This window comes from Chelmon rostratus, chromosome 11 (genome assembly GCF_017976325.1).
Source record: "Chelmon rostratus isolate fCheRos1 chromosome 11, fCheRos1.pri, whole genome shotgun sequence".
NCBI classification, from domain to species: domain Eukaryota; kingdom Metazoa; phylum Chordata; class Actinopteri; order Chaetodontiformes; family Chaetodontidae; genus Chelmon; species Chelmon rostratus.
In genome coordinates this window covers 15,088,896-15,098,072 of record NC_055668.1, presented here as the reverse complement: position 1 = coordinate 15,098,072, position 9,177 = coordinate 15,088,896, and the positions used below count along the sequence as shown (strand labels likewise).

Genomic DNA, 9,177 nt, shown 5'->3' with positions numbered 1-9,177 from the left:
TAGGAGTGCAAGCCTACCACCTCAATCCTCCATCACTACCACAGCTGGATTTGGATCTCGTCAGTGCCTAAGCGTGCAAAACACACTCTCACGTCGCACACAGCCTAGCATAGAGAACACCGGTTCCTCTCCAGCGTCCTTATTAGCAGTCTGTGGCATTGTTGCATTTCCACCCAACTATGTTTGAGCATTTCCCCGCGTTAAGGGGACCAAAGGCAGCAGCTTAACTCCTGACAGTTTTGAGGCGTGTGACATCTGGGTTGGCAACAGAGAACATCCAAGCTCTTAACTGCCTCCGTGCCAACCCTGTGCCAGGCAGTTGCTCTGATCAAAGGAGGACCCATTTATGCCCACTTTTATGCGATACGTGGCATTTCTTCCCTCAGACATGAACTTTTCGGAACAGACAAAACATTCAGAAAATGCACTACTCGTCTTTGTGATCCCAATTCGGCCGCGGATATCACGGCAAAAGCGTCAGCGGTGGACGCGCGGCTGCTGCTGCTTGGGTTAGCTCAGTCATAGTTGGGGAATTTTGGTTTGGTTTTTGATGCAACATAACGGTTCTGTTAGTAGATCCAAACCCTCTACACTCCTCTTCTGGTTTTTGTCTGCCATGACTTTCATTTTCGGCGCCTGTTCCTTTAAAGGTGCACCAACACATACAAGCCGATGGAGGAGATGACAGCACTGATCAGCGCAACACCGGAAGGACAAGTGGCTGCGATGCACGCACACACACACACACACACACACGCACACACGCACACAGCTTGTACATAACATAAATGCTCCTGAATGCATGAAGGACAGGGCAGGTTCTTCGCATGTATTCAGGTTGATGAACCACACTGTATCTGTTATTGAGGGGGCTCAGGCACATATCACGCGATAGGAGCTTGAAACAGAGTCGCAGACTTTATGATCTGACGTATCAGCAGAAGACGTGTAGGTACAGGGTCCTCTTTCAGCCAGCAGACACCGACGCCGCACCATTCTCTGAGTTTTTAGACTACTGCTTTGCTGGATGATTTTGTTCTGCAGGACTGGAATGCTCTCACTCAACATGACGAGTCAACGGTGAAGTAGCAAACCTGAAGCAATGACATGATGTATAACAACCTAAGAATGCCTTCGAAAGCCAAGCAGCCCTCCCTCCCTCCCGCCCTTCCACCCTCCCTCCCTTCCGCCCTTCCACCCTCCCTCCCTTCCTTCCTTCCTTCCTTCCTTAGCGACATGTTATTGAGGGAGAATCTGATGGTTCCAGTTGTTCTGTCAAAAGAAACTTGTTCAGTTTTAGTGCAAATAGAACAGAAGCAGACAGGAGATACGAAGTCGACGAGCCCAGCTGGTTTGACATCTGGGCGGATCTTTGGGAGATGATATGATCAGTTTATCGCTGCAACCCTCATCCTCCGATAACCAGCCACCTTAGCCATGGAGTCTGGTCACACGAAGAGGTGAACTATTGCAAAGAATTACAGGAAGTACTCTTTTTTTTTTTTGTCAACTCTTAAAATAATTCCAAAAAGTGCTAGAGGGAAGGGGCTGTACAATCCTTATTTGATTGTCATTATGTACATCACTATGGATACATTAATAAATAAAACAATGTCCAAGAGCATGGAAGTAACATTAAAGGTATACACATAGGAGGTCCCTTCCAGTTTGGGTTCCTGTCCAACCCTTGATTAGAAGAATGAGTGAAGAGAAATGTGTCAGTCTTCAACATCCCTGTCATCACCATCACTCCTCCATGGGTGATCTCTTCCCATCTCCTTTGAAAGAGGGTACAGATGTCTGGTGAGTCAGCAAGAAAACCCTGTGTTCAGCATTCATCTTCAACTTCTCTGATTGGTGGAATCAGACTACTAGTGGATTTGTATTGGTTGACTTGGTTGGCCATGTGAGTGCTCATGGGCTTGATCTGAATGTTCCGTGGGTAGGCATTTTCTGGTTCATCTGTAAACCATTTCTTTTCTGAAGAGGACAAGGCGAGAGAGGAAGAAGAGAGGGTGGAGTTAGTTCGACAAAGTATGCAACATGGGATCACTTACAACCATACTGCCTCAGTTTAAGTGATAGATTTGCATGGCATTCTTTGTGATTAGCATCAGACTGTGAGGTCCAGTTTAAGTTTGAGCTCTGGTGCCCTGAGCCAATCTGAATGTCATGGTGGAGTTGTTTAATCGAGTACATCTGTGTAAGTACAGTAGATGGATGTAATTCTAATTAACTGTGGAATCATTTCATTTTAAAACACCAAACATCCATTTTAGATAAAACAAAAGTCACCCTGAGAGTGTTGTTCAGTTCCAAAGGGTTTCAGGGTCAGGTTGGATCTTCCTTCTGCTATCTAGTCACACAGATAGTTTTATTCTTCCCTGGTTTCGAGTGAGATTTCTAATGCCGCCGCAGTACAACAAAGGAGAAGGACATTTAATCTGTGGTGCTCACAGCATCTGCTGTCTACAAAGTATCCAGTCCCTAAAAATCTCTTCAGCTGGGTCTCTGGATTACCCAAACAAGACTCCCTTAAAGGTGCAAAGTGAAAGAAATTTTATAAGTCAGTGCAAAGATGTGAGTGGAGGGTGCAAACAGTCACGAGTTCACCTGGAGCTGCACTAATTGAGGCGAAGACTCGTGCACACAAGTTAAAAAAAAAAAGAAAAATTCTGCTTATCCTGAGGCTTCGTGAGTCCAATTCCTGCATGTATATGGACAAAGAAGAAAGACTGGAGCAAAATAATCTAAAGAGTTTAAGTTCCTGATGAGATCCCTTGTGCGCATTTTGCTAGCAAAACAGCTAACAGCTGTCCAGTAGCCATTTGGGGCTAGTAAACATGGACCACACACATGCTCCAACTCTCAAAATCGTGCAATCTTTGCAATTTGACAATATTTTACCAGAGGTACTGTTTCCAGGAAGAGATGTTGCTGTTTTTATTGTCAATCCTGTGAGCGCCACAAACAAAAATCCATTCCCTTCCACTATCTCAAATATCTCAAAACCTGGAAAAAAAGAAACAAGAATCAAAACTATTTGGATGGCTAGGTACTGTTAAGGGTTTTTGTGTGTAATTTGGATTAGCTGACCCTTTAAATTTCCACATCACACTACATCCTAAGCAGTCACGTCTCATAGTAAGCTTCACTCTCACGCTGACAGTCATTATGCGAGAGAAGCGATTTGAAAGGTCTGGATGTGTCATTCTGGGGAGAATCTCTTCATGTTAAACCAGGCTATGAGAGCACTGTTTCTGAGCGCGGTGTGAGGGAAGGTAAGGGTGTATGCCAGCTGTCAGAAGTTTGTAAACTCTCTCCCAGCACTTCACAGGCATCTGCAATGCCAGTCAAGATGTCACTTCCTTTCGGGTGAAGTTGTAATATCAAATTTTAACTTTGCTATGTGGAGCAGAGCTTGCGTGCGTTCGTGCGCTCATGTACATGCGGGCTCGCATGTGTGGGGATTCATTTGTGTGGGCTCGTGTGTGTGTCAGCAAGCTTAAGGCTGCGGGGCCGCGCGTTACAACACAGGCATTTGATGTGTAGAATTGTGCCCGAGGTGAAGCAAGATGTCTGCCATCTCTCCGGAGTCTGCTGCTGATACGGTGAACTTAGTGGTGTCGCCTCAAACCACCATATCAGGTGCACAGGGTTACAAGGAGCAAACTTACAGACTCATATCCCCCTTCAATTTAGACTTTAAATTGGTCACACCTCCCACTTTCTTGGTGTGACCGATGGCACAGGGCTGGACACACTTTCCGAAAGTTCTGTGAAGAAGTAAGCAATTGGCTGCATCAGGGGGATTTGAATCAGCCTGACCTACATGTGAGCTATGATCTAGGTTTGTACAGTCGGGCAACATGTTGCTGCACCGCGCTTTATGCTGATGCCGGTACAATAATTACCTGCTGTACTCAATGAGAGTAGATGTAGAAGTCTGCTACAGTCATCTAATAGCATTCAATAGGAGGGAAGATGCGCAAACACACAGACCTCTCACACAATGCAAACCATCTCAAGGTGAAATAAATCATAAAAAGGCATGATAAATGGCGGAAAGAAACAATGTGCAAAGGTTTTGTCTGGAGGAAAAGAAAACTCATATCATCAAGTGAATAAGTGAGGTAAAGGCACAAAGAAAAGAGGAGGAAGGGGATGGGGGGGGGGGTCGTCTCAACCTCATGCAATGTGGAGATGGTCCTGATCATGGCAGGGAGGAGGCAGGAGCAGCAGCAGACATTTTGCTTTCTAGACGAAAGCAAAACTTAAACTGAGGCATGGTTTACGTAACATCTGAAGAACATAATAAATAAAAAACAAACTCCCCTCGTCATAACAATATCCGCAGAGGACATAGTTATGATCAAAACCCCAGGTAAAGGTTGCTAAGTCATGCAGAATCGTTAACTTGCATACCTTGGCCCATTCTATTCATCCTTGTTGCACTTCAGAAAGAGAGGTAAGTAATCTACTGTAAGTGAGTAGTATTTACAGTCAATACACAACTGACAAATGACTACCAGTCCATTTATGGCTTATATATTGTTACTACAGTATTTAGGCTAGATCATACATCTTAATTTTAAGATGTATTGAGGGCTTATCATCTACCATTTAATACGTCTTGAGTACGATCATAACAAATCTGCATGCTTTTAGAATATGTCATGATTACAAAGTTACTTTATTCTCCCAGATGAGAATTAAATTCAAAGCGTATTTTTTGTTTGGGGGGGAGAATAAGGAGTATTTAACATGTAGGTCAAAATATTGAACAAATTTAAAATAATCTTATAGCAAACAGAACAGGAAATAAGAGCCTGCTAAAGAGGGCTACCAACATGGACATGCAATAAAGCAGTACAGATGCACCATGAGTAACAAAATATCAACACTACTAATGAGGGATGATCGTATGAGTAACGGCGCCATGCCTTTGTCCCGACGGACCACTATTCTGAAGCCCCAACAGTCCCAAAACGTTCCTTTGGAGTGAAAGCCCATTTGTCCAACATCCAGTTATTCTGAAAATAACCAGCCATTGCTCCACAGGTCCGTTGTTCTAAAAAAAAACACACTCTCATATCACCAAATTACATCCTTAACTACTTATCTTACCTCAACGGGTTAGGGGTTAGGGGTCTGGGCAAAAAACTCCAGGGGGAGTGTGTATTTTCAGAAGAACTGACCCTGTGAGCAGTGGGCTCTGTTTTCGAATAAACCAGTTGTTGGACAAATAGGCTGTCCATCCCAGAGGACATCTGTTGGACAATTGGGGTTCCGGAATAATGGGCCGTCGGATCAGTGGGCAGTCCCCTGAGTTACAGCGCATCAGTAATGTTAGTCAGATATGCTCTATAATCAACATCGGCTACAGGAGGTAAATCACAACACAATACATCCATGATCGTACTGATCATGAGAGCTAAATGTGCACAGAAATCCCACAAACGACAGTTACCTACTACACAAATATTCAGAGTTAGACACAAAACGACTAAATATTAGGACAGATACAACAGGTAGACTGAGCAACATACTGAATGTGTGTTGAATTATGTCGTGTTATTTTGCCGGGGCTGAGGCCTTCGCTCTAAGCTTCTTTCCAACCACGATGGCTGTGCCGTCCAAACAAGTGGTTTTACTGTTTACACTGCCGCAGACTTCATTAAGAAAAGAGTCTCAACAGTCTTTGACTTTAATAAACGAGCCCAGCTTTCCACAAAGTGAGTTTACCAATTTAATGTCATGTTATGATTGCCGTGATGTGAGAGTGGAGACCGCATGCAGATGGTTATGAAGGAAACGCACAAACACCGGACATGGACGCAGAGCACAGATCACAGATCACACAAACGAACCACAAGCGCACAGTACGCAGTGTTTATCAGTGCATGTGTTCACCACAGTCTGCACACAAACACACACACCTATAAGATACAGGTCAGGTAGGAAACACTAAACATGCAGGCTGAAACGCCACAGGACACGTGAGTGCACGTACTTCTGTTTGTCGCGGGCCTCCCGGGTCTTACTGCTGCGGTTCTGCCGGTTGGAGGGCGGGATGGAGTGGACGGAGGAGCTCTTTTTGCTGGAGGAATGGGAGGAGTGGGAAGAGTGGGACAAGCTTGTCCGAGACTGGCCTGCGTTGTGGTCGAACTGCATGAGGCAGAAGATCAGGTCTGTGGGCACGAGCTCAAACTCATACGGTGGGTTCGTGATGACGTACCTGCCCAGAAAACAAACGTTTGGAAAGATTAAACTTGCACGATCCTCGTGGGGAAGCAGCAAATCGTGACGGATGGATCAAAACATTGAAATTTGATTCATCTGTCTGCACATATTAATGTGTAAATTCACCTTAGGTAGAAAACAGAAAATATACTGCAAAATACTATATATTCCATGTACAAATTAGAGGATTTTAAGAATTAACACTGCATATACATATGCATTCTAATGAAAATTAATGTAATTAAAAAATGCCACATGTATTACATTAGTAATGAGTTTATTTAACAATACATAATTAATTCTGTTTAATATGCAAGGAGAATTATGCACCTTACTGCACAGCTTAGAGCAATATCTACTTAACCTGCACTAATGCACATTTTATATGACAGTATATTACATTATATAACTGTCTTTGTACAGTATATCTTCAGTTTATACATGTTAGAGTTAACATGTTAACATTATAGTCCTTGCCTTAGTGTCTATTGTCCTTTTTAAAGTTTTCAGATTTAGTCTGTTTTATTGTATATACTGCAATTTGGCCTTTTAATTGTACCAGCTTGTCACTTCACTCATTTGGCTTTGTGATTTATGTGCAGTAGCTGCTGTGACACTGCAAATTTCCCTTTGGGATTAATTGCGTATCTATAGCCCTAATCGCTCATTTCATTACATCGGACTGTTCATTTTAACACAGAGTGAAGGCAGGAATTGTACCGTTTTGTACACTGGCTCGGTGCGTTGAGATGAGCGTCTCTTAATCTGTAGATGCCAAAACACAGCATGTTGTACGTCTTCAGCGCCTTACAGAATAAATCCCCGTAGCAGCCGCCATCCTGAAGACACAGAGCAAAGACACCGTCAGTGAGCGGCAGGTCAGCACGGTGACCTGGATCAGTTAAAGTAAATACATTCTCTGTAAAGCTGTAGTTAAAATTCAATGTTCTGCATTGCTGAGAGTGTTTTGCTTGCGAGTCAACTGTTGGCAGACTGTGACCATCAACAATGTTTTAAAATGATGCCATAATTCATCCAAGAAAAAAACTAAATTACTTCAGTATTGAAAGTTCTGCATAACAATAACAAAAATCTGTAAAAACAAGGTTGGAACCAATTAAACTTGGAATTTCCTTGGTGGTGTTCATTGTTCTCGCTAAAGCCCTCTTCCCTCTCCACCCACTAAGGCCTGCTTTGCGTGATCACTGTTCTTCACATCGGATTAAGGACCGCGAGGAGCGGAGGCGGCCAGATGTGTGCTGCTGGGTAGTGCCAAAACGTGTCATCTCTGCTTAAACATCCACTTACCCCCAAGTCGGCAAATGGCCCGTCGTAGAGGGCTAGCTGGGCGACGCGACACCTGTCTCTGTTAGCCAGTGTCTGCGGTGTGCTGTAGCCCCCTCTGAGAGCGTTCTCCTCAGCCAACAGGGCCTCCAGCTCTGGTGTGGCTCCCCCTGTGACCAGCGTCCGGATCAGCGTTAGGATGTTATCATTGAAGTACGTCTGGGGAGAGGAGAGAGGGGATATCTGTAAGCAGACGCCATTAGAGTCACAAGTCGGGAGGTGGCAGATGTGGGACGAAAGCGCAGCCCCTATTATGTCAACCCTCAGCCTGTCTGTTCACATAGAGCTGACTGGGAGGTGAGGAGGAAGGCCCTGGAAAATTACTGAGGACCATTCCTATGACCCCATATTTTCAGTAGCTTTAAAAGGCTCAGTTCATCAAAATTAGAAAAAAAAAAAACAATTTTCATTTACCTCGAGTGCTTTGTGGCCATGCAGCTAGTTTTGGTTTTTAAACGTCTGTCTGAGATTTCTGCCTCAACCCAAATACAGCAGTGGTGTTTACAACAATGAGAAATTGCATTACAGAAGTTCAACAGAAGCAGACAGAAATGTCTGCAGACCTGGCTGAAGAAAGTTTTTATTGGACCTACTTTAACACAATAACACAACGATGATTTCTGGATTATCCGGACGGAGCAACGAAATCAAATCAGTCTTTATTTGCTAAATGCAGCGTTACACAAACAGAATGTGTAGTGAAACGCTGCATCACCATGAACCAGGAAAACAGGCAGAGTAGATCTGAACTGACTGGTGGACATAGAGATGAACCGTCTTCATGGATAAAAGCCTGTTAGCCTCTCTGTGCTGCTCCTCAGGCTGCACCAGCGCCTCCCGACAGCAGCAAGGAGAAGAGACCATTGTGTAGCGAGACCATCAGTCCTGCAGGGTTCTGTCCCTGAACCAGATCGTAATGCTGCAAAGACACAGCAAGAAATGCTGCTCTTGATGCTTTAAATGTCCATTTCCCTGCACTGTTTTGGGGTGGAGGCAGCAATCACAGGACGGATCTCTTAAAATAATAAAAGTAAATAAAACCATCTGCATGATTATATACCTCTGGAGACAAGTGAGATGTATATTTTAGCGTAAATTGGGTGACCCACCCTTTAGTTATTCGCTGTAAAAACTGTAAAAAGTGACATCTTGATAATCATAGTATATGAGGGATCAGCACTATTCTTTCCTGAAGGAACACTGTTCTACAACGCTGTATGATGTCCGGTTCCCTTCTCAAACAGCGATTTGACTGCTCTCTGCGGGTGTCAGGTTCTCTTGTCCTTCAAGCCGATCAGGACCTGCTTTTGCCGCGCCTGAAGACAGCCGATGTCACTCGGCAGCCGGGCCAGAGTGGCAGCTCCTCTCCCCGGGCCCCTGACAGGCCTGCAGAGCCTCATGATGGATGAGCACTGTCCATTAGCTGGCTTCACCTCTGACCAGCGCCAGACTACAGCTGACGCCTGCTCTACTCCCTGCTCAGCTCGGCTCTGCACGCCCCTCTAACCCCTCACTCACCGAGAGGGCTGCTGGAATTAAGCCATCACAGCACCAAAGGGAAAACCACAGTTGGTCATGAGAATGGAGGAG

General features: G+C 44.5%; 1 protein-coding gene across 2 annotated transcripts in view; it reads right to left on the bottom strand.

Moving 5' to 3' along the window:
- Positions 1-1,239: 1,239 nt before the first annotated feature.
- kcnma1a (potassium large conductance calcium-activated channel, subfamily M, alpha member 1a) overlaps positions 1,240-9,177 on the bottom strand; it is a 129,636-nt gene continuing 121,698 nt past the window's right edge. Inside the window, exons 26-30 of one of the 2 annotated variants that reach the window (XM_041947963.1) lie at positions 7,552-7,746; positions 6,964-7,082; positions 6,014-6,238; positions 4,426-4,454; positions 1,240-1,980 (exon numbers count right to left, since the gene is read on the bottom strand). In XM_041947963.1, the coding sequence (XP_041803897.1) occupies positions 1,829-1,980; positions 4,426-4,454; positions 6,014-6,238; positions 6,964-7,082; positions 7,552-7,746 (720 nt within the window). In that variant the 3' untranslated portion in view covers positions 1,240-1,828. The remainder of the gene's footprint in view (positions 1,981-4,425; positions 4,455-6,013; positions 6,239-6,963; positions 7,083-7,551; positions 7,747-9,177) is intronic. The other variant, XM_041947962.1, reaches the window with a different exon arrangement.